This window comes from Diceros bicornis, chromosome 25 (assembly GCF_020826845.1).
Source record: "Diceros bicornis minor isolate mBicDic1 chromosome 25, mDicBic1.mat.cur, whole genome shotgun sequence".
Taxonomy (NCBI): domain Eukaryota; kingdom Metazoa; phylum Chordata; class Mammalia; order Perissodactyla; family Rhinocerotidae; genus Diceros; species Diceros bicornis.
This window is the reverse complement of record NC_080764.1, coordinates 28,985,551-29,010,650: the sequence shown is the minus strand read 5'-3', so window position 1 is coordinate 29,010,650 and position 25,100 is coordinate 28,985,551. Positions and strand designations below refer to the sequence as shown.

General features: G+C 34.6%; 1 protein-coding gene across 2 annotated transcripts in view; it reads right to left on the bottom strand.

Moving 5' to 3' along the window:
* EEA1 (early endosome antigen 1) overlaps positions 1–25,100 on the bottom strand; it is a 133,759-nt gene that overhangs the window by 13,474 nt on the left and 95,185 nt on the right. For both annotated transcript variants that reach the window (XM_058568670.1, XM_058568671.1), the window contains 7 exons: positions 24,779–24,892; positions 22,365–22,520; positions 19,813–19,952; positions 12,187–12,517; positions 10,987–11,088; positions 9,042–9,236; positions 3,527–3,709 (listed from right to left, as the gene is read on the bottom strand). In XM_058568670.1, the coding sequence (XP_058424653.1) occupies positions 3,527–3,709; positions 9,042–9,236; positions 10,987–11,088; positions 12,187–12,517; positions 19,813–19,952; positions 22,365–22,520; positions 24,779–24,892 (1,221 nt within the window). The remainder of the gene's footprint in view (positions 1–3,526; positions 3,710–9,041; positions 9,237–10,986; positions 11,089–12,186; positions 12,518–19,812; positions 19,953–22,364; positions 22,521–24,778; positions 24,893–25,100) is intronic.

Below are 25,100 nucleotides of genomic sequence, written 5' to 3'. Positions count from 1 at the left end.
AGTAATTAAAGTCTTTTTTCTTTTTTGCAATTACTGATCATAGCTCTTAGTTGTTCCCCTGCCCATTATTAACTGTGCTGCTTAGGCAATATGCTATCTGACTCCCACTAGGTTCCTATAGATAACATCTCCCTGGAGCCTGGGTTACCATGGTAATGGGTGTTTGAGCTGTTTTTCAGGAATTAGAACCCCTTGTCCACTTCAGGCTGGTTGAGACCACCAACCCATCAACTCGGCCCACGCAGACGTCCGATAAGTGACCTTTGGACGTCAAGAGGCTAAAAACTCCACCCTCAGGTCATGCTAACGCCACCATTTTGTGAACATGCATCCTATGAAGAGGCATGAAGTGTGACTACACTTGCGCAGATCATCAATTACCTCACCTCTCCTCACCTCCAATCATTTGTCTCCACACTTCAGACCACCTTGCCCCCTACCCCATAAATACCCCTGAGTCCCTATTTTTGAGGAAGCAGATTTGAGACTCATTCTCCCGTTTCCTTACTTGGCTGCCTTGTGATTTAAAAAAACCCTCTCTCTCTCTGTAATCTCGTCATCTTGGTGTTTGGCTTTCTCAGCGGTGGGCAAAACGAACCTGGTTCGGTAACCCTCTTGGGTAAATAATACAGCCATATGGAAAAAAGAGTGTGATTTCTATAGGACTTCTACAATCAATCACTACATTTTATCTCCTCTATCACCTAAGTAGCCTTCAAATTCCCCCACATTCTCCAACCTTACTATTACCAGCCTAAGTAAGCAACCACCATTTGCACTTGGACGACTGCAAAGTCTTCTCTCTAGTCTCTACAGTCAGTCATGTTCCCCTACAATCCATTCCTTAGCCTGTAGTCAGTCATTGGCCTAAAATACAAATCCGAAAAAATCCTTTCAGTGGTACCCTACTGCCTTTAGGATAAAGTCCAAACTCTTCCACAAACCTTCCCTGACTTTCAACAGTGTTGTAAAGAAAAAAAATAATAATTTAAAACTACTTAGAAAGCATAGCAAATAAGACACTTTCTAAATGTCAGGTGGTATTTTTTTCTTATAACAACTCTTGTTAATTTTGAACTTCAACTAATATATACATATATATGCATAGTCTACTGTTGGCACTACGAAAACTCTTTTACCCAATATCTTATTTCTTTGTCAAACCATGAGTCACCACTGATTCCTGCACTTCCCTTGCAGCCTATATGTATTAGCCCTTTGTTTCATCTTGTCTCTCCCATTAATCTCTTCTAGTCCACCCTCTTTAACTTTATTACCAGTTCTAATCAACTCACACCTTGATTACTGGAATTTACAGAAGAAGGAATGGAGATAGCCTCTTAACTAATTTCCCTACCACTAGTTTACCCCAAGTCCAATCAAAGCTATCTGTAAACCCATTTCCAGGTTAAGTTGCCTAAAGTACTATTTTCCTTTTTTTTTTTTTATAATTTTATTTATTTACTTTTTTCCCCCAAAGCCCCAGTAGATAGTTATATGTCATAGATGCACATCCTTCTAGTTGCTGTATGTGGGACGCGGCCTCAGCATGGCCGGAGAAGCGGTGCGTCGGTGTGCGCCCAGGATCTGAACCCCAGCCGCAAGCAGCGGAGCGCACGCACTTAACCGCTAAGCCATGGGGCCGGCCCCTATTTTCTTTATTTTTACTCCTCTGCTTAGACTCTTCATTTTTCTCCAAAACATCAAGTCCAATCATCTTTGCTAGTGTGAAAATTAATAAAGGGAACCTTCATTTAAAATCGAGTTGGGGGCCGGCCCCGTGGCTTGGTGGTTAAGTGCGCGCGCTCCGATGCTGGTGGCCCGGGTTTGGATCCCGGGCGCGCACCGAGGCACCACTTCTCCGTCCATCCTGGGGCCGAGTCCCACATGCAGCAACTGGAAGGATGTGCAGCTATGACATGCAACTATCTACTGGAGCTTTGGGGGGAAAAAAATAAATAAAATAAAATCTTTAAAAAAAATAAATAAATAAAATCGAGTTGGGAGGCCAGAAAGGGGAGTCCTCATGTACTACCACTCCACGTCAATTACAGGAAGGATTGTCAACTACAGTCCTCAACAGAGAGAAGTCCTCAACAGGAAGAACCATCAAACATAGACCTCAACAGGAAGAGATGGACATTGCAACCCCAAAAAGGAATCAACTACCCTAGCAACGCAGCCAATGAGAAACCTACACAACTCTGAACTCTCCCTTTCTACCAATGGACTTTTGTTCAGAACTAGCCCTCTCACCTTCCTCCCTTTTCTCTATAAAATAACATTCCTCTCCGTGGTTTGCTGGGCTTGCCTATGGCCTTTTCTATAGCTTGCTTTTTCCGAATTGTAATTCCTTTGCCATTACCAAATATACTTGTTTTGCTGGTAAAATAACTGGCTGTTTTATTTTTAGGTCGACACTAGGCATCTAAGACACTTCACAATTTGATCCTAACCTTTTTAACCTCAACTTCCAAACACAAACCAGCACTCCAGCAAGACAATTATGTTAACTGTCTCCTGGCTTTGCTCATTCCCACTGCAGCAAATGTGTCCCTGAGTGAAATGACCTTCCTTAGGACTCTCTATGTATTCAAATTCTATACATCCTTCAGGACCTGGTCAGGTCCTACCTCCTTCACAAAGCCTTCCCTATAATAGCCCATGAATAAAATACAGACATAGTATATTTATATATATATTACATATATAAATATTCTGTGATTTTCACAGAATTTTTCAATAATGCATTTTAAATCAAATAAAGCAACCAAAAATTAAAATACAGGAAAGAAACAAAAAGCATAGTATTTCAGCATGACAAAAAAAAGAACTGGCTGGATCTTCTGTGAGAGAATACAAGCTGTTCCATTTCCCTTAGAGAATTGATACCTTAATGCTACATAAAAATTGTTTACCCTTTCTCCATATCCTTCATTTTAACAAATGTCATACTTTATCTAATTAAGTAGTATTGCCAAGGACAAAGTTTCCATATATGTTTACATAATTAAGTTTACTGTGAGCCATAATCTCCTAATTTTAATCATTAAGCATTCTGATAGTCTTGGGAAGTTGACCAATATATAAAACTAAAGTCAACATTGTCTGACAAGCAACAGTAAAATTGTGTGCATTTTCACAAGTGGTTTACATTTAAAACTTCTTAGATTTTCTAATAGCAGTCCTTTTTAAATGTTATTTTTTTACATAAAGACAGCGAAGTCCTTAAATAAGGTAATAAGGTAACAAGTAACATATTTCCAAAATATTTTACTATTATACATTTATTTTTAAATGCCCATATTTACATAGGTATTTTGTTATAATATAAAATAATTTAATTTTTAAAAAGCATGTTACTCCAAAAATAATAACTTAATAGAAAACAAGCATGAAGTTCCACAAATACTAACATTCCCTTGCCCATTTCAGTTCAACTAAATCATTTAATGAATGTCTATAAACAACTTACTGAGTTTTTATATCATCATCATTATATATTATATAATATAGTTTACTATACCTTAAGATCTTGCCTTGTGGCAAGAAGTTCAGATTCCTTCCCATAGAAATCAGACTGAAGCTGTTTTAGACTTTCCTGACTTTTTTCATAGGTGTTTTGTAACACTGATATTTTCTCTTTCTCTGCTGTGAGTTCCTGTGCTGCTTGTGTTAACTGCTGTTGTAGTTTATTCTCAAGCTCTGTCTGAAACATACAATAGTTATTTAAAATAGTATGCATACCAAAACAAGTTACAAACATAAAATGAAATCCACACAACTAAGAAGATTCCTCAGAACAAAATGAACTGCATTATGCCCAAAATTCTTCTACTTTAATAAAGAATAACTTACTTACCTTATAGTTACAAACTTAAAGAATTGCAAAATCCAACAAGTCCCAATTTAAAAAACAAAAAATGACAAAGCAAGTAAAGAAATAAAAAAAGCATTTCACTGGGAAGTCCTAAGTATCAAGGTCTCAGGATACTGAGAGTAACAACCACATTCTGATAGAAGATGCAGTGCCAGATGCTTTAGAAGATGATATAATTTAAGGTTGAACTCAGAGAAATTTCTACATGAAAGAAGTTAAAAAGCCATTACTGTGTTGAAGTACATTGTTTCCACTCCTTGAAATTCAAGAATAACTTAGGAAATTTCTTCAGGTCATCTTCGTTAACATCAAGGCAGAAAAAGAAAATTTCATGAAGGTCCAACTCCTCTAAACTCTAGACTTGTCTTTAAGTCTTCAAGAAGATTCAGGAGCTTGTACAAATTATGACATACTTAAAATATATGAAAATAATTTAAAAATATGAAAATAAGCACTTGGCTTTTAAAATAAATGTAGTACTTCAATGAAACTGCTGTTGAGGTCACCAGTGACTCCCTTGTTCCAAAATCCAATATTGCGCAAGCTATAAACCTCAAGTTATTCTTGATTCCTCTATCATCTTTCATCATCTAATCTATCAGCAAGTCCTGATGACTCAACTTCCAAAATACATTTATAAATCATCCACTTTTAACACTTGAGTTCATGCCATCCTCATGTACTGTTTGAACTATTGCAATAGTTTTTCCATGCCTTCCCTGCTTGCTCCTTTATCTCCTCTTAGTCAGATTGCACCATTCTCTGCTCAAAATTCTCCAATAGATTCTATTGTACTTAGAAGAAAATATATCATTCTCCGTTATCTTATAATCTACAAATTTCCATATACATGCTTTGGCCCCTGTCTACTTCTCTGAGCTCATCTCATATTACTCTTCCACTCTCCCATTATACTTAACCTATACTCGTCTTCTGTTTTTAGAAAATATCAAGCTTATTTTAGCCTTAAGGTCTTTTTTTTATAATTTTTTTTTTTTTATAATTCTATTTATTTATTTTTTTTCTCCCCAAAGCCTCAGTAGATAGTTGTATGTCATAGCTGCACATCCTTCTAGTTGCTGTATGTGGGACACGGCCTCAGCATGGCCGGAGAAGCAGTGCGTCGGTGCGCGCCCGGGATCCAAACCGGGGCCGCCAGCAGCGGAGCGCGCGCACTTAACCGCTAAGCCACGGGGCCAGCCCAGCCTTAAGGTCTTTTCGCTATTTGCCCTCACCCCAACCTTTGTAGGGATAGCTCTTGTATTTCAAATATCAGCTCAAATCTCTTCAGAGAGGCTTCTTTGATCATCCAACCTTTAGTTGAACTCTGTCTCATCACGTCTTTCACATCACCCTGTTTAGTTTCTTCCCCCAAGAAAGTGTAAGCTCCCTAAGAACAGGTTCCTTGTCTGTTCACAGCTATATCTGCAACACCCAGAATTGTGCCATGGCATAAAACAGGTGCCTAGTAATATTTCTTGAACGAATGAATGACAAATAGATTGGAGGTGGAGAAGCCTGAGACGTCTATTAAGAGGCTATTGTAATTGACTGGACTAAGACTGCAGCAGTGGGAAATGAGGAGAGGAAATGGAGTCAAGAGAGCTAGGAGGCACATTGACAGGAGGTGGTGCTAACTGCCTATGGAGGAAAGGAGGGTTGATCTCCCTGTACATTATCTAACAACATCCCATGTCACCTCTCTTTCATTTCCTCCAATTTAGATTCTTCATGATGAAGAATTCTTGGACATCTTTTTTCATGTTGAAGACTATACCGCACTTACACATTTTCTTTTATAGAATACTACTTCTTTTCTTTAACATTTTTTTCACAAATCTAGTTTTCTTTCTCTTTAAGCACCTTTATGGCTCTCAACTAAGCCCTCTGCAAAGTCTCAATAATGACCATAATGGCTCTTTGGGCTCATATTTGGGCCTTCATTACCTTTACTCTGACTGACAGACTAATTCATTCATTCCTTTAAAAAAATTATTGATAGCTTATTTGTTAAATAAGTTCTTTGACTTTAAGGAACTCAACTATATTAATAGAAAAGTTAAATTAAAAACAAAAATGGATCAATGCAACAGTTTGATAACTGCTTTAATAGAAGTAAACCCAAAGTTCCAACAGAGAATACAGGAGGGTCGGTCATTTATAATTTATCTTTCAGAAACTGATTAGTTTTGCTCTAAAAAAGATCTGATTCCATTTCTCTCTTCTTAAAAACCTTTAGTTTTCCAATATTAAAAATTTAAGGTAGAAACAACTGTACAACATCGACCGTGGTCTGACTTCAACCAATTCTATAGCCTTAGCTCCCCTCACTTCACTTACCCTGCACTTCAATAGCTAATGTTCTATAATGACATTTGTTAAGTTTTTCAAATTTTTGCTAATATTGCTTCCTCTCCTTGAAATGTCTAATTTCCTCCTTTTTTAACCTTTCAAAATTATAATCCTCTTCAAAGGCCCAGTTCAAATGCTAGCTTCTCTAGAAAGCCAGTCAAAATTTCCATTAAGTTCTAATTTTTCTTATATTTCTGTGTGCATTCTTGTTTCATTCTCCTTTATATATTACAGTTTTCTTTTTCTTTATATACCTGATTCCTCATTAAATTATAAGCTACTTGAGAGTAGGGGGCCATATCCTATTCACTCTGTATTCCCACATTAGGTTTTGAATAAAGATGGTGCAGGGACTATTGACTTAAAGGCTGCTTGCTGGATCCTTGATCAGCGGCCAGTGGCTCCCAAACAATTATATATATATAAAATGTATGTATATGTGTGTGTGTATGTTTCATATATATACATATATATACACATATATACCCATTTAAATATTATCTTTGTTTTTCCTGTTTCACTGTGGGCCAGTGATAACTTTGTCACAGACCATCACTGCATGGTCTACCATGCACACTGACACTCTTAGATCATAGTTTGCTATATTTCCATAAACATCCAATAACTATTTTGTTTCCACACTGGGTACAGTACTAGGTACTTTAAATACATTTCTCAATCTTTACAACAATTCTATGACCCCATTTTATTTAGCTCAGAAAGATGAATCAATTCCCTATGATCAGAAACCTAATGTGTGTCACATAAAATTTAAATTCAGATCTTCCTGGCTCCAAAATTTATCTTCTTTCCATGATGCTAATCTGCTCCTCAACAAAACCAAACTATTCTTGTCTTTCAATGATTCTCCAGTTACTCTAAATTCCAAGATTAATTTACAGAGACTGGCTATCCACCCAACACTGCCGAACATGCTGTCCTCCCCAAGGTTAAGAAGTGTGTTCCTTATTCTAGCATCTGTACACTAACGTAAGTGAACTACTGCTATGGTTGAATGTTTGGGTCCCCCCCTAAATTCATATGTTGAAGCCTAGATCCCCAATCTGATGATATTTGGAGATGAGGCCTTTGGGAGGTCATTGGACCATAAGGGTGGAGCCCTCACGAATGGGATTAGTGCCCTTATAAAAAGAAACACAAGAGAGATAATCTCTCTTAGCCATATGAGGATACAGCAAGAAGGAAACTGTCTACAAGCCAGGAAGTAGGCCCTCACTAGAGACTGGATATCCAGAGTGCCTTTATCTTAGACTTCCCAGCCTCCAGAACTGTGAGAAATAAATGTTTATTATTTAAGCCACCTAGTCTAACAGTATTTTTGTTATAGCAGTCCAAACTAAGACAACTACCAATAAGAACATTTCTTCTAAATCTCATAATCTTTAAGGTGTCATCTAGTAAAGCTGTGAAAAGTATAGGCAATACACATTATGAAAGAAATATTATTGTAACTAATAATTTAATAAAAAAGAAAATGTGCTAAAAATTGTTTTTTTTAAATTCACTAAGGTCTGATGCTATAAAAATGAAGATCTGGGGAATACGTGGATACTAGGCTACCAGATTTTGAAAAAAAAAAAGACCTTAAGATAGCAAAGCAAAAAAAACACGTATTGTGATAATTACATTGTGACTTATGATTATATATGGTAACACACAAAAAAAGGATAGAAAACTTGTCTACTCTTGTTTGTGTTATTAGAAAATTACTCTTTTATAAAGTGGCGTAACAGTAGTTTTAAAACCAGCTGTCAACATAAAATGCCTATTTGTGGGGTTAATTTTTTTTCTCTAGTAATATGACAGCCAAGTCTTAATGATATGATATTTTGTTTGATATGACATTTTGTTTGCTCTACATACTAGAGATTTTACTTCTCTCTTCTCCATGGACCAATTAATATGCACATATAACAGCCGGGAAAAACTCATTTTGTTCCAACACTAAGTACAATCCATTTTTATCAATTCTTGGTCTGGACAAATATTAAAACATATTTAAGAATGAAAAACAAATATTCAATAATAAATCAGAATAGGTCTGGAAATGGAAACCATTATGATGTAACTTAAAATATCAAAAAATTATAACTATATGAAACACACACTACTGAATTTTTTGAATATATCCCATTTTGTGATTTTTCTTCTTGATTATTTTCCCTTAATAAATTATTTCTAAATTCCTTTAAAATATTCTAATACACTAGAAATGTTGTATAAATTATTCCCTTAACATTAAGTGTTAGTTATATGTTATTTTATAAAAAGGTAGTTTTGTGTCTATCAGACAAAAGATTAGTGCTAGAATTTTAAATAAGAAATATCTGACAACATGGTTATAGTGAATGAAAATCCAGACTTAGATATTTAATCATATAATTAAGTGCTTTTATACATTTAACTTAGAAAAATTTTGAGCATATATAAGTTTTTCTTTGCTGCAACTCACCTGTGTTAATTATCATATTATAATCTTTTTTTTGTGTGTGTGAGGAAGATCAGCCCTGAGCTAACATCTGCCAATCCTCCTCTTTTTTTGCTGAGGAAGACTGGCCCTGGGCTAACATCCGTGCCCATCTTCCTCCACTTTATATGGGATGCCACCACAGCATGGCTTACCAAGCGGTGTGTCAGTGTGCGCCCGGGATCCAAACTGGTGAACCCCGGGCCACCGCAACGGAGTGTGTGCACTTAACCGCTTGCGCCACCGGGCCAGCTCCTCGTATATAATCTTAATTGCAAAGTTTTTCTTTCGATAAAAAGTAAATAAATATCATATCACTACCTTCTGTGAAACAGCAACTTTAACTTCTCCTTGGAGTGCTTCAATTTGCTTTTTCTTCTGTTCAGTCAACTGCTTTAGCTCACTTATGTTCCCCTGAAGCTGTTGCTCTTCTTTTTCCTTTTGTTTCAAAGTATTCTGGGCCTGTATGACTTGTCCTTGCACTGAATTGAGTTCCAACTTCAACTGATGAGAAGTCTAAAAGAAAATAAAATCTGTTTAGCATTCATTTATTCATTTAACATACATTTATTGCATACCTACTACATGCCAAGCATTACTCTAATAGAACCTACTGAGCCTGCTGGCCACAGGTAATCAGTAGTAAACCAAAAAGAAACATCCCTGCCCTTGTGGAGCTTTCATAACTGACATTATTCACTATGAGATGACATGCTGGAGTAATCTTCACTATCTGTTTAATCTTACCTTCCTTTTTAACTTATAATTATATATTCGTATGGAGTTTGTAAATTAACTAGACTAGTATTCCCTTGTATCATAGAAAATAGGAATATCAACAGCAATCTTTAGATGCTGGAATGTCTACTGTCTTTCAAGAATATTCCCAAAATGCTAACTGAGCCTGCTGGCCACAGTTAATCAGAAAGAAACCATTTTTGGCAAGAATGTTTAGTATCTGTCTGATGACACTAAACTACACCACACAATATTTTCCTCATTTAGAGATCCTGGGCATATTTTGCTACTACTTTGTTTTTACAATCTACTAGGATACATTTCTGTTCAAAATTAGATATCATATAGAAGTTACAATAAGGTTCTTCTGAGGCCAAGGTGAACTACTACTACCTCCCACCCTTCCAGCCAAAGTCACACTTTCAATGTTTTATGCCTATTTCATTAGGAACCTAGTTTGAGCATCTGACCATATTCCAAGTTACTTCTGAAAAAGTTTCAGTGCTATATATGGATGCTTCAGCTTATCTCCAATGCAAAGAGAAATATGTTTGTGCAAAACAGGAGTCAGGTAGAGTAACAAAAATGATGTTTACATTATGATAACCAATGATAAAGTAATTGCTAATATGTGAGCGTTTATTTTATTATAGTCAGTGTTCTAAGCACTTTGAAATACATTAACCCATTTATTTCTCTCAATAATCCTATGACATAGAGTCTATTACTAGCCCCATTTTACTGCTGAGGAAACTGAAGCAAAGAGATATTAAGTAATCTGCCTAAGACAAGGCAAGACAGCATAGCTAATAAATGGCAGAGCCAGGATATAAATCTGGACAATCTGGATTCAGAGCTTGGGCACTAAGCCACCATAATTTTGTCACTTACATGGCTGGCATCTAAAGCACAGGTGTCGTCTTTCAATCAACAATCAGAATACAATCACATTAAAGACTTGTCAGGATCAGGTTATGCTGTTTTGTCAAACCAGATCTCTAGAAAGCTACATGCCTGGACTCTAGCTGCTAGGGGTGTGTTTTCCAAGAAAAACAACCAAATATTATACCCATTTATTTCTCATTTGCTTGTTTGTTTTTTATGAAGAGTAACAGAAGCATTAACCATGGAAAAATCTTTTGATTGTTACACAACCATTATCAAATATATCATTAATACAAATGTCCATGAAATAAAGAGCCCTTAAAATGTCATTTCTATGGAAAGCCTATCAAGATTTTTTCAACCCTAATAATGTTCCTTAACTTAGATGATTAATTATAACTGTACAGTTAGTTGACTCAATTTCCACCTTTATTAATTATAATCCTTTATTTAGGGCCTTTTATTATAAACTAGCATAAAGCTTTTTAGTAGTAGGTAGAACACAAACGGCAATTTTAAACTATGTATATATGATCCATTACATTTCAGAGACATAAACCTTCCTCTGACTTAAGTATCAGTTTGAAAATATAAAGACTTATTATGCTTTATATATTTTATGTTACAAAAAAGAAAATCTTACCTCCTTCTCCTTTTCAAGTGACTTTTTCAGTTCATTCTGTTCCTTAAGTGTGCTTTCTGTCTGTACTTGAAGTTGATGTTTTAATTCTTTGCAAGTTTTTTCCTAAAAAAATGGAAACTACATTATGCAGAAAATATTTGTAGTAAGTTTAAGTTTGGTTTATAAGCTTAGTAAGATCCATACAAGGAAATAAACTAGAATCATTATGGTTTAAGATTTCAATTATAAAAACAGGCAAATATTATAGCAGTAAAGAGGGAGGGACAGGAAAAGGCCAAGTCTCTATCATCAACCAACATCATAATAAATACGTTAGATAATATTTTGACAATATTTTAGAACACTTTGAAAACCACATATTTATGTCACAGAATTAATTATAATTAATTAACTTATGTTATTTTAAAAGTAGAATAATGGGATTCAGAAAATGGAAGCCAGGAAATTTTAAAAAAGAAACTATTGAAACAATAAAAATCAAAAATAATCACATATAACTTAAGAGGAAAGGTGTACAGAGAGAAGATGTTTTCTCCAAACAGAAAGGAACATAAAGATAACATACTAATATCATGTCTTTTATGCTGCTAAACACTTTCACCATCATTCATATTGAGAACAAACAATTTTACTTTTGCTGTTTACTCTGTGTTATTCTGGGTTAAAAACTTTCTGGGAATACAAGCCCCTTTAAGTATTTCCTGAGACTATGAGGCCTTTTCTTCTCTATAGTTTAAATATGTTCTATGGTATCTCTAAGGCGTGGTATTATCCAGAGTTTTAGAATATTCAATAAAAAATTAGAAAATTCATACAGTGCAAGAATTAAAAGAATCATCAAGATCTTTCCGGTCTTTTTTCTCTTTTTTCAGACAAGTGAATTACATTTCAACTAGTAGCTATTATTTATTCTCTGTCCCTGAGCAAAGACATGCTGTAGTCTCTCACAAATCTAGCATCCTACCAACAATACAGAACGACTGTATATTCAACTGAAAATTTCCTGGCCCTTTGGAAAATTACACAGACAGATAACAATATCTTTTTTTCAGGTTAAGCAATCCCAATTCCTTTCTTCATAAAAACTGCTTAAAATCATTTCAATGTAGGATGAAAAGTCAACAGTGAATTCAGCAGAAAAATCAGTACATTTTAAATAAAAATCACTTCTACTTAAGAAAGTAAATGTAAACAACTAACCAAATCTAATATAGCAGCTTTTCCTTTCTGATTTTCCTTTTCAAATTCACTTTTGGAGTTCTTCAAAGAATCAGAAACTTTTGATAATTCTTCTTTTGCTACAGAAAGCTCTGTCACTAGAGTTTCTTTCTCCATCTTCACTTTGTGTAGTTCGTTTACTGCTGTTTGAATTTTGTTATTTAATTCCTTGTGCTGCAGCTTTGCATCTTGACTTAAATTTTCAATTTTTTGTGTAAGGATTATTTTTTCTTCCTCTTGCTTGGTAAGCATTTGCTTAATATTTTCAAAAGCTTCAGATTTTTTTTGTAGCTCCAACTTTGTACTGGATAGTCTAAATATTTAAGAAACAATTTTTTAAAAATAATTTATAATTTACCATTCAAAATTAATAAGTAAATTATTATTGTTTTAAAACTTTCTTGTATAGTTCAGAAGTAAAAATAGTAATTTAATGTCATAAAACCACACAACCAAAAATGCCTTTGAACATCTGATCTGATCATTTTACAGATGAACATGATTCTCCTCAAGTCAAATAAGTTAGTAGTAAAGCCAAAACCACCTAAGCCTCCTGACTTAATCCAGTCTTGTCCACCACAATGGATCCCCAAAGAAAACTGTGCATACAGCAAACCCTCTAGTCTACAACAGCCAGAAAAGTTTTTCCATGTACCCTAAAGAACCTATTCATTGTGTTAGCCCCCAAGCATACAGAGGAATTTGCCTCTTTCCTTGAAAACATAAAACACATTATGTGTTTGAGAGATCTTAAACTTCAAAACACTTAAGGCTAACCCAGAAAAAATGAAGTAAAAATTAAAAGAAATATTTCATTTCAAACACAGAGGAAAGACAAAAGATTTACTTTAATCCTAGAGCCTCACAGATTATATAAGAGATTTGTAATCATTTGTCCCTTAACCTAAGTTTTCTACACCTGAATGAATAAGCTACAAGAATGAGGAAAAGAAGATATAGCTTTAGAAAAGTTAAACTAAAGACCTTCATTGTTTTCATAAAAGGAATGAAATTATGCATATTATATACCAAAAGAAAAACACACACTAAAGATCAACCATGTTTTTAAAGTGAAAATGAAACCAGACGCAAAGTATTATTTCTAGAATGCACACTATTTCCAATGTACATTATAATCAGTATAAATTCAACAATATGTTAAAGAGAGTCTGTTAAAAGATATTCTAGCCACATATTTGAAGTTGGGTATTAATACAACATCAGAACTGTAGTTATACCTTTAAATTTTCCAACTTTTAGTCCCAGAAACTTATTTTTATTTTCTAAAAAGTAGCTGGAAAAGATGAAGTTAAGTACATTCATAGGATACTGTATCTCCCTGATTTTTAAGGGTCTAAATAGAAAAGTCATTACACTAATATTACTTTATTATTTTAATATAGTTAAAATCTCTGTCAAGCAACCCTAAATTTAGGACTTGATATATTTTTTACTATGCTACTTAATTTTCCCATAAATAATTATTATAAAATCATAAGATTATGTGAATTAAGGAAGGCAAAACAGAAATAAAGGACTGCATAGTTACTGTAAAATTTTATTTAAAAAAAGTTACTAAAAGAAGGAATAAATAAATCCACAATCATAGTTGGAAACCTTAACACCCCTTTCTCAGACACTGATGGAGCAACCAGAGAAAAAAATCAGCAAGGATACAGAAGATTAGAACAACATTATCAACTACCTTGACCTAATTGATATTTATAGAACACTTTACCCAACAACACAGAGTACACATATGTGCACATGGAAAATTAACCAAGATGAAACATGCACTGGATCATAAATAAGACAGTTTCAAAAGTCTGAATTTTATTGAGTATGTTCTCTGATCACAATGGAATTAAATTAGAAATCAGTAACAGTAAGATATCTAGAAGAGCCCCAAATATCTGGAAAGTAAACGACATGCTTCTGAATAACCCATGCATAAAAGAAGAAATCACAAAGGATATTAGAAAATACATTAAACTGCACAGTAATGAAAATACATTGTAAGATGGGAACTAGAAGGAAAGAGTTGGATGCACAGATGTAGGTGGGCCTTGAAAAAGGAGAGCCCTGTACCCTATCATTTGGGCTAAGTCCTAGGATCAGGGGTGAGGTTTAGTTAAAACCCAGATGTGTTTACCCAGCCCTCCTTTCTAGATAGTACTCTCCAAATGCAAGACCCCACATAAGAAATGTTTGCATAAAATATATAAGCAAAAAAAAAATCTTAGTATTAAAAGGTTTTCCTACCCCAATATGATGTAGAAGCCTCTGAGTGAGTTCTGAACCATGAACTTATAACACAGAATGGAAATGGGCCCGTTTCCATTGAGCCCATTAGAAATTGGGGCCTTGGGAAAGAAAACAAGAACCAACTCAGAGATGATCTTCATGGACTGATGACTGGGTTTCAGAGGTGACAAACCACTCAGTGGGTGATATAAAGGATCAGAGGTGCTCCCTACATACCCAGGCACTGGAAACTCTAACATTAACAGTGAAGAGGAATGTCATTTGAGGCACAAAATGCACGTCTATACCCTCAAATTCAAAGTATCCAGACCCAATTTACTAGATGTGAGAACAAGAAATTTTTTATCATCACTCCCAAAACAAGGATGAAACCATGAAGGTGTGAAACAACTTAATTACCATCAACTCTGATGGGTTTTATTTCATGTCCCTGAAGGGTACCTTTCCCAGGCTCTCAGCCTCCATCTTTACTACTAAAAGTCAAGAAGCCACATCCCCTTGACACAGATCAAGTCTGTCAGCTCAGTCAGAGTGACATATTAGGCATTTAAAGACAACATCTAACAAAATGTGACTGGTCACAAGCCCTCCTACAAAGACATCCAGATGAATGGAGTGGAACTGACTTTTATCCATCAAAATTCTGGTGAGTTATGTGTCCACTGAAGATCTCATGGCAAGACCCAATCCAAGCATCAACATCAAGGACATGCTTGGCCAGAGACTAATTCTACCTTGGGATGAAGGAAAGATGCCCCAATTCAGCACTTTTATGGCTATACAGGATGTGTCTGGAGGCACATGCCCCCTCTGCCACCAAAGACATTTAAAATTTCATATAGCAAATAACCTTTTAGATCCTGATATCTTCTAAACTAATCCACCCTTATACTCAGGGCTGTCATGAGCCTATTGGGCACTTAGTGCAAATGAATAAAAGGGTAATCTTCCTCAAGATAGTTTTTAAGTAGATGGAATAAATTATCATACTATACTGATTTTATTAAACTAAGACATTTAATTACCATTTGCTGTAGAAATCTGGCATCTAGTATTGACAAAATGCAAAGAAGGTGAGGAAATGAGAAAAAGAAACAGATACTACAAAAGATGAACAGCCACAAGGAAGCTTTCACATTAAGAAGCTATAAAAAGAAGAGCAAACTAAGCCCAAAGTCTAAGGAAGAAAATACTAAAGATAAAAAGAGAAATAAATGACATAGAAAATTGACAAAGAAAAGCAAAAGTTTTTTATAAAATTGATAAATCTCTAATTAGATTGATCAAGAAAAAAAGAACACACATTACCACTATTAAGAATAATGAGGACAAGCCCAGCGGCGTAGTGGTTAAGTTTGCGCGTTCTGCTTCAGTGCTCCAGGGTTTGCAGGGTCGAATTTCAGGCACAGACCTACACACTGCTCATCAAGCCATGCTGTGGTGGCGTCCCACATACAAAAAATGGAGGAAGATGGGCACAGATGTTAGCTCAGGGCTATTCTTCCTCAACAAACAAGAGGATGATTGGCAACGGATGTTAGCTCAGGGCCAATCTTCCTCACCAAAAAAAAAAGAATAATGAGACATCACTACTGATTCTACAGACCTTGAAAGTATAATAATATTATGAACATTATACTAATAAGTTTGAAGTTTAGAGGAAATGCACAAATTCCTTGACACAAATTACCAAACCTAACTCAAGAAAAATATTAGAAAATAAGAATAGCTCTGTAGGGGCCGGCCCCATGGCATAGCGGTTAAGTGTGCACGCTCTGCTGCTGGCGGCCCAGGTTCGGATCCCAGGCACGCACTGACGCACCGCTTGTCAGGCCATGCTGTGGCAACGTCCCACATAAAGTGGAGGAAGATGGGCATGGATGTTAGCTCAGGGCCAGTCTTCCTCGGCAAAAAGAGAAGGATTGGCACGGATGTTAGCACAGGGCTGATCTTCCTCACAAAAAAAGAAAAAAGAATAGCTCTGTAACTATTAAATAAATTGAACTCCAAATTAAGAAGCAACCCAGAGAGAGAACTTCAAGCTAGTTGGTTCACTGGTGAATTCAATCAAACATTTAAGAAACAAATAATATCTATCTCATATAAACTCTTTCAGAAAGTAGAAGAGGAGGGAATATTGTCAATTCTTGTTTAAGACCAACATAACTATGATTCCAAAACCTTGACAATGATATTAAAAGAAAATTACAGACCCACTGCCCTCATGAATACATGGAAAATTCTAAACAAAGTATTATCAACTCAAATACAGCAATATATAAAAAGAATAATACAGGATGATCAAGTGGGATTTATCCCAGGAAAGCAACGTTGGTTTAATAATAAAAAAAACAATCAATGTAATTCACCATATTAACAGAATAAAAGAGAAAAACCATATGATCATATCAATAGATGCAGAAAAAGTTGATTAAAAAAATTTTTTTAAACAAAACTAGCATAGAAGGGAATGTCCTCAATCTGATAAAGGATTCTAGGAAAAACCTACAGCTAACCACAAAATTAATGATGAAATATTTAATATTTCCTGCTTAAGACTGGAAACAGTGCAAGGATATCCACTATTACTATTTACATTCAAAATTTTACTGGAGGTGTCAGCCAGCAATAAGTTAAGAAAAAGACATAAAAGCCCTCTAGATTGGGGAAAAAAAGACATAAAACTGTTGCTATTCGGATAACATGATTGATTATCTACTTATAAAATTCTAAAGACTCTACAAAACAACTATTAAAACAAACAAGTAAATTTAATAGGTTAAAGGATAGAAAGTCAATATATAAAACTCAATTGTATTTTTATACTAGCCACAAGCAATCATAAGATTAAATTTAAAAAAATTCCATTTACAATAGCATTAAAAAACATAAAATATTTAGGAATAAATTTAACAAAAGATGTACAAGATCTTTATTTAAAAAAAAACAAAATGTTGCTCAGAGAAATTAAAGAAGACCTAAATAGATGAAGAGATACATCATGTTCATGGATTAGAAGACTTACTATTGTTAAAATGTTAATTCCCCCCAAATTGATCTAGAGGTGTACTGCAATTCCAATCAAAACCCAATAATTTTATTTTGTAGAAATGACAAGTCAATACTAAAATTTACATGGAAAAGCAATGAACTTAGAAGACTCAAGACAATCTTGAAAAAGAAGAATTAAGTTAGATGACTGATACAACCTGATATCAAGACCTACCACAAAGCTACAAAAATCAAAATACAATGGTACTGGTGTCAGAATACCATATAGACACACAGATCAATGGAACAACATACAGTCCACAAATAGACCTACATATATTAGGTAAACTGCTTTTGACAAAAGTACCAAGACCACTCAATGGGAGAAAAAAAGTTTTATCAACAAATGGTACTAGAACAACTTAATGATGTATGGGGGAAAAAGGTGATCCTGGACCCCTACCTCACACTTCACACAAAAACAAGTTCAAGGTAGATCCTAGAGTTAAACGTAAAAACTAAAACTATAATATCTCTAGAAGAAAACACAAAATAATTCTTCATAAACCCCAGGGATAAACAAAGACTTCTTAGAAAGGCCACAAAACACTAAACATACATGAAAAAAATGACAAATCAAATTTAACCAAAATTTAAAATTTCTATTCATTGAAAGATACCACCAAAAAAATGTAAAGCAAAGCTGCTAGGAAAAAAGGCTTCATAATCTATTTGGCTGGCTGGCTGGCTATCTAGCAAACCATCAGTATTTTAAATATATAAAGAACTCCTTCAAATTAATAATAAACACCCAATAGAAAAAAAAATTTTAATAGGCAAATAATTTAACAGATACTTCACAAGAGAAGACATTTGAATGGCCAATAAGAACATGAAAAAGTGCTTAGCCTCAGAGAAATGCAAATTAAAACCACGAGATACCATTTCACACTCAATAAACAGCTAAAATTAAAAGGACTGACAACACCTAAACTGGCAAGAATATGACGCAACTGGAACATTCCCCGTAGGAGTATAAAATGGTACAACCACTTTGGCAAAAGCTTTGGCATCTTTTTATATAGCTAGACATACATGCACCCCACCATGACCCTGAAATTTCACAAAAATGCTTGTATAAGAATATTCATAGCATCTTTATTCCTAACAGCTAAAAACTGGGAAACAACCCAAAAATATCCATCCACAAAAGACTAAACAAATTGAAGTATATTTATTCAGCAGAATAATATTCAATTTTTTAACAAATGAACTGCTAATACATTCAACTATATGGATGAATTAAAAAAATGGTACATTAAGTGAAAAAAAGCCAGTCACAAAAAAGAACATACTGTATGATTCCATTTCAAAAACACACAACATTAATCTGTGGAGACTGAAATCAGAACTGAGGTTGTCTATGGGAAAAGGGTAAAGTATTAACTAGAAGGACACAGGAGGAAACTCCAAAAATTGTTCGAAGGAGTGGGGAGGGTGGGCACACGGTTACACAGAGTCTACGCTTATTAAAACTCAAACTGTATATGTAAGATCTGTGCACTTAATTGTGCGTAACTTTTACTTCAATAATTAAAAAAAAGGTACACTGGGGCCGGCCCGGTGGCGCAAGCGGTTAAGTGCACGCGCTCCGCTGCGGCGGCCCGGGGTTCGCTGGTTCGGATCCCGGGCGCGCACCGACGCACTGCTTGGCAAGCCATGCTGTGGCGGCGTCCCATATAAAGTGGAGGAAGATGGGCACAGATGTTAGCCCAGGGCCGTCTTCCTCAGCAAAAAAAAAAAAGAGGAGGATTGGCGGATGTTAGCACAGGGCTGATCTCCACACAAAAAAAAAAAAAAAAAAAAAAGGTACACTGATTCTGGTATTTCCCTTATGCTCATAAACATAGACAATCTGTGAAAATGTATCACAAAGCTAAAATAGATCATTCCTTATAAGAAAGCATCCATTCTCTACTTGATACAGTGTCTCAAAGCAAAAGCCTGACTGCTCTTGGGTGATACATATAAACACTTCTCTATTTGTTAATTTTACATTAATTTATTCAAATTGGTGAATAACTCAAAACAACTGCTTTAACCCAGAGAAATGAGTACTATATTACTGTTGAAAAGAGACTAGATGATCCAAATTTTCAGCCCTTTCTACTGAAGATAAATTTAGCCATATTAAGATGGCTTTATTTTTCATTCACACTAACATCAGCAGTTTATAAAATCAACAGAAAGAAACATTTCATAAATCTTTAAGCACTATAATAGCAAAATTGAAATCTTAAGGAAATTTTAATACTTATTTTATAATCCTCTCCCTTAAGTAGTTTAGCTTACATTTCTTTCTCCATTTCAAGTTGTCTACTCAATTCTGTGGCTCTAAGCTCTAAATCTGTGTTCAGCTGTCTCTGCTGTTGTAGATCCTGCAAAGCTTGCTCCTTGCTTGCTTTAACTTCAAGAGAATCAGCTTCTAGTTTCTATAGAAGAAATATAATATGGCAACCATTTTAATGTCAATAATTATCTATTATTAAATAACATTTGTGTTTATACTCAAATTGGTGTTGACATAACACACAAAAATAACCATAAATATTTGTTATAATAAAAAACACATTCTGAAGCAATTACTGAGTAAAGGAGCTATTTATCTTGGGAATCTTTCAGAGGACCTAGCAGCAGGCTTTGTATATAATAGGCAGTCACTAAATTTTTACTTTTTATTTATTTATTTATTTTTTAAATTTTTATTTATTTATTTATTTCCCCCAAAGCCCCAGTAGATAGCTGTATGTCATAGTTGCACAGCCTTCTAGTTGCTGTATGTGGGACGTGGCCTCAGCATGGCCGGAGAAGCAGTGCGTTGGTGCGCGCCCGGGATCCAAACCCGGGCCGCCAGCAGCGGAGCGCGCGCACCTAACTGCTAAGCCACGGGGCCGGCCCAATTTTTACTTTTTAAAATTAATTCTGAATAAGAGAATAAACTTAAAATTTATATTTATTACTAGAATAAAAGTTATTAATTCAAATATGAAAAAAATAAGTAGGGTTCACACCGGGCCCACTTAAAATATACTATCCTTTATATTCACAGTTAACAAAACTGATGTACTTACAGATAGGCAAAACTAAAACAGAAGTGTCCTGTTGTCCTTCTCATTAAGACCTACTGACACTAAATATAAAGCCAACTAAATGCCCAGTTTTGCTTCTTTAATCTCTTGGTCTAGAGATTGTTGTTCTTCATAGTATAGTTTTTATCTCATACACATACATATAACTATGTGTATTTTCACAAATTTACAAAATCAAACTATTAAATATATAGTTTGAATATGTATAAGCAATGCATTTTCTTGTATAGATGTAACAATTCTGCACCCTAAATATTTTATAGACCAATCTAGGTAACTGTGGCTCTTACTCAACACTTATACTGGATATTTGATGTAACTACATTAATTCTATAATATATCTATATAAAACATATGGAATACTTCCTAAAATAATAATTACAAAATGTTAAAAGATCTTATAATCACAATAGACACTATTGGTTCTAAATAACTATTTTTAAAAGATATCCAAACAGAATTCTCATTAGACACTTCTCAGTAAAATGGTTTTTCTGTTCTTTTCAACCATTACATAATTTGTCATTACTGTTATCATTGGTCATAAAGAAAAGAAAAAAGAACTCATAAACAGAATAGTAAATGTAATTCTTCTTCCATGTTATATTGCTATGGATGTACATATATACATATACACATCCCATAATTCTACAATCGTACAAAAGTGCTTCATCTGATTGTGAAAGTATAACTTACATACGTATATATAATAACTTGAGAAATTTTTGTTTAACTAATAGTAGTTCCAATTTAAAGGACAAAGGACTCAGGTCAAATCGTTCTCTGATGTGTCTAGTCATTTAATCTCTTTAGTAAATCAACACTTTCACTTGAAATTGTATTAAAGTAAGAAGCAGTTTACCATAGTGTAAATTTATTAGTAAATTAAAAACAAAATCCAGGGGCCGGCCCGGTGGCGCAGCAGTTAAGCGTGCGCACTCCTCTACGGCGGCCCAGGATTCGCAGGTTGGGATCCCAGGCGCACACCGACGCACCGCTTATCAAGCCATGCTGTGGCGGCGTCCCATATAAAGTAGAGGAAGATGGGCACGATGTTAGCCCAGGGCCAATATTCCTCAGCAAAAGAGGAGGACTGGCATCGAACGTTAGCTCAGGGCTGGTCTTCCTCAGAAAAAAAAAATAAATAAATAATCCAAAGGGTATAAACATGAAGTTTAAAAAAGGAAGAAGTCCACCATATCTGAAATATTACATTGGAATAAGGAGGTAAGGAGATGGGAATGAGGGAACAGAAGAGACTTCACAGCAACAAAAAAATAAGTTCCTCATAATTATAGAGTAGATCCCTGGTTGGCTATCTCTTTGAAATAGTTACAAACTACAGTGGAACCAGTACATATGTTGACTGAAATTTGTAAAAGCCACCGATGGCTTTTAATGAAGAAATCAAAAGTAAAGGGGCTGGTCCGGTGGCATAGTGGTTAAGTTCACGCGCTCCACTTCGGCGGCCTAGGGTTCGCAGGTTCCGATCCTGGGTACAGATCTGCACACTGCTCATCACGCCATGCTGTGGCAGTGTCCCACATACAAAACAGAGGAAGATTGGCACAGATGTTAAGTCGGGGCTAATCTTCCTCAGCAAAAAGAGGAGGATTGGCAAGGGATGTTAGCTCAGGGCCAATCTTTCTAAACAAAAAACAGAAAAAAGTAAACATGGAATTCAAAATTAAGACATGAAAAACTATTGCTACAGCAGTAGAAAATAAATTTAAATTCAATTTATTTTATACAAACCTTAATTTGACCTTCTAATTCTTCAGTTTTCTGTTCTAAAGAGAGGTGTTTCTCTTTATATTCTTTAAGATGACTTTCCAGCTGACTGCAATGTTCCTGCTTATCCTGCAACTTTGCAGTGACCTGATCCAACTGAGTAGTGATCTTATTTAACTCCTATAGAAAAGTACAATTGAAGAAAACTTGGGTGAGGTTTACTTTATTGTAGTGCCCAAATGTTTGACCAAAGTAAAATGGAAAACTCTAAATTTATTTAGGAAACTGCTTAGAATAAGATCACGGAAGAGTCTAATGATATAGCCGAGGTTACATTTACCCACCAATATAAAGGACCTGAACTGAAGTTGTACATAGCCTGAGATACTAAGTTTATATGGATAACAGGTCAGTAACTTTTTCTAAGAAGAGTCATTTTAGGAGCCAAAAGATACAATAGGATATTAAATAGGTTAATAATAAAATAACACTTTTAAATTATAATTAAATGTTTTCAATGTTCAAGATACCATTTTTTAAAATAACATTTAAAAAAAAGATTACAGTGATTACATCTATGATACTTGTTCAATTCATTTGAAATATCTAGTTGCACAAAAAGAACAAAACAAAAATTACTAGAAAATTCACTTCCCAAAGATAATCACTATTAATGTTTTGATAACTTTCTTTCCAGTCTTTTCTGCATGCTAGATTCTATTTTTCGATTTGTACTTTTAAAATAAAAGCAAGATCTCACTTTACATAGTTTTATTGTAACCTGCTTTGTTTTTACATAGCAATGCATCATGAAACTGTGACATTATGTTCTAAAACATACTTGACTGCATAAATTTCCCTTTTATTGATACAGACCATTTTTAGCTAAATGTCCTATTTTAGATTCTTAAATTGCTCCTAAATTTTCCACATTTATTAACAGAGATGCAAACAGCATCCTTAAAGCTATGATTATTCCCTTGGGATAAAGAACTAAAAGTGAGCTAAAGAATATACAAAATCCTAAAGTTCTTGAAATATATTGCCAAACAGTTTCCATTACCAGCATCAAAAGGCTGAACTAATGTATACTATCACTAGCAATGTATGCAAGTGACTTGTTCTTCTATACCAACTCCAATCCTTCTGCTGTTAATTAACACATACACACACACATTTTACTTCAATAAGGACATATTCCATTATTGTCTTAATTTGCAATTGATTCTTAATGAACTTGAACATTTGCTAACATAGTTTTGATCATTTACTTTTTTTGTAGGCTCACTTATTTCCTATGTAAAAGTGGTTTAAATATCAAGGATAGTAACCATTTATCAGACACACTTCAGAAAATGTTTTATTCTTTTGCTATTTGCTTTATAATTTTGTTAGTGATATTTTTGGCAGATAAATTTTAAAATTTTATGTGGTTACTCTTATAAATACTTTTTCCATTATAGTTGCTGGCACTGATCTTGTGCTTAGAAAATGTTTTCCAGATGTGTTTAGCGATAAGGTAAGTAAAAAGCAAGTTGCAGAACAACATATATACTGATTCTATGTGCATAAAAGAAAAAGATCACACACACACACACACACACACACACACACACACATATATTTGTTCAATGCTTATGGAAGTCTGGAAGGATCCATATCAAATTTAATAGCAAACATTCCATCTAAAGAGGAAAATGGGATTAGGGTTTAGGTAAACATAGAAAACAGTTTTGTTTTGTTTTGTTAACTTGATATACTACTATATTGTTAAAAAAAATTAGACCAACAACCACTATTATTTCTCAAATAAAAAGTAAATTTTAAAAATTCCTACCTGGTAAAAAGTAAGAAAAATCTACCAGCATTCTGACCCTGGCCCTAAACTAGGAAGCCTTTATCTATCAGAAGCATTGAGAATAGTAACTTTTGTATTCCCTCCAGCCCCACTTACTCCCACCCCCAAGAAAAGAGAGTAACTCTTATTATTGAGATGGAATACATGGTGCTCTTTTCCTGCTTACAAGTGTAAGTAAATCTGGGTCACGGCCCAGATTACCCACTAAAAACAGATGTGGAAGTCTGCCCCTTTTTCCCAGTCATTGGCACTCAATGGAATGAGGCAGCAATTCAATAATTAGGAGTAAATATTTCACTCCACGCCAAGGTCTAGACTACAGGAGAAATACAATAGTAAGAAGCCCAACCACAGCTGCACATCAGTTTGAGCTTTATCAAAAACAAAGATGATATTTTTATCTCCATCTGACTCCTTCATCTACCACTCAACTAGTTCTAAACTCAGGGAGAAATTAATGAGAATAAGCAAGTCGATCACAACGTTATATAAAACTGAGTATCATTTTTATACATATTTATAGTTAATTTATCTACCAAAACATTAGGTAATGGCATGAAATTGCATCAGGTTCTCCTACCTGCTGTTTATCTTGTAATGCATTTTGGGCTGTGTCCAAATGATTTTGAAGATCTGCTCTTTGAGCAGTTTTTGCTGCTTCTGCTGAGAGCAATAATTCAGTTTTGGCTTTAATCTGTAACAAAATTCACAAGTCATTTAAGTTGTATTTAGTTCTTAATTTCCCCTTTTGAACATACATTGCTTTTGTCACTAAATTATTAAAAAAAACATTAATTCTTTTGGCAAAAAAACATGAAGATTTAAACACTAAAAAATAGTTTTCAATGTTTTCAATACATAGTTAGTATGTGATAATCTCCCAAACAGGAATGAGTAGGGCA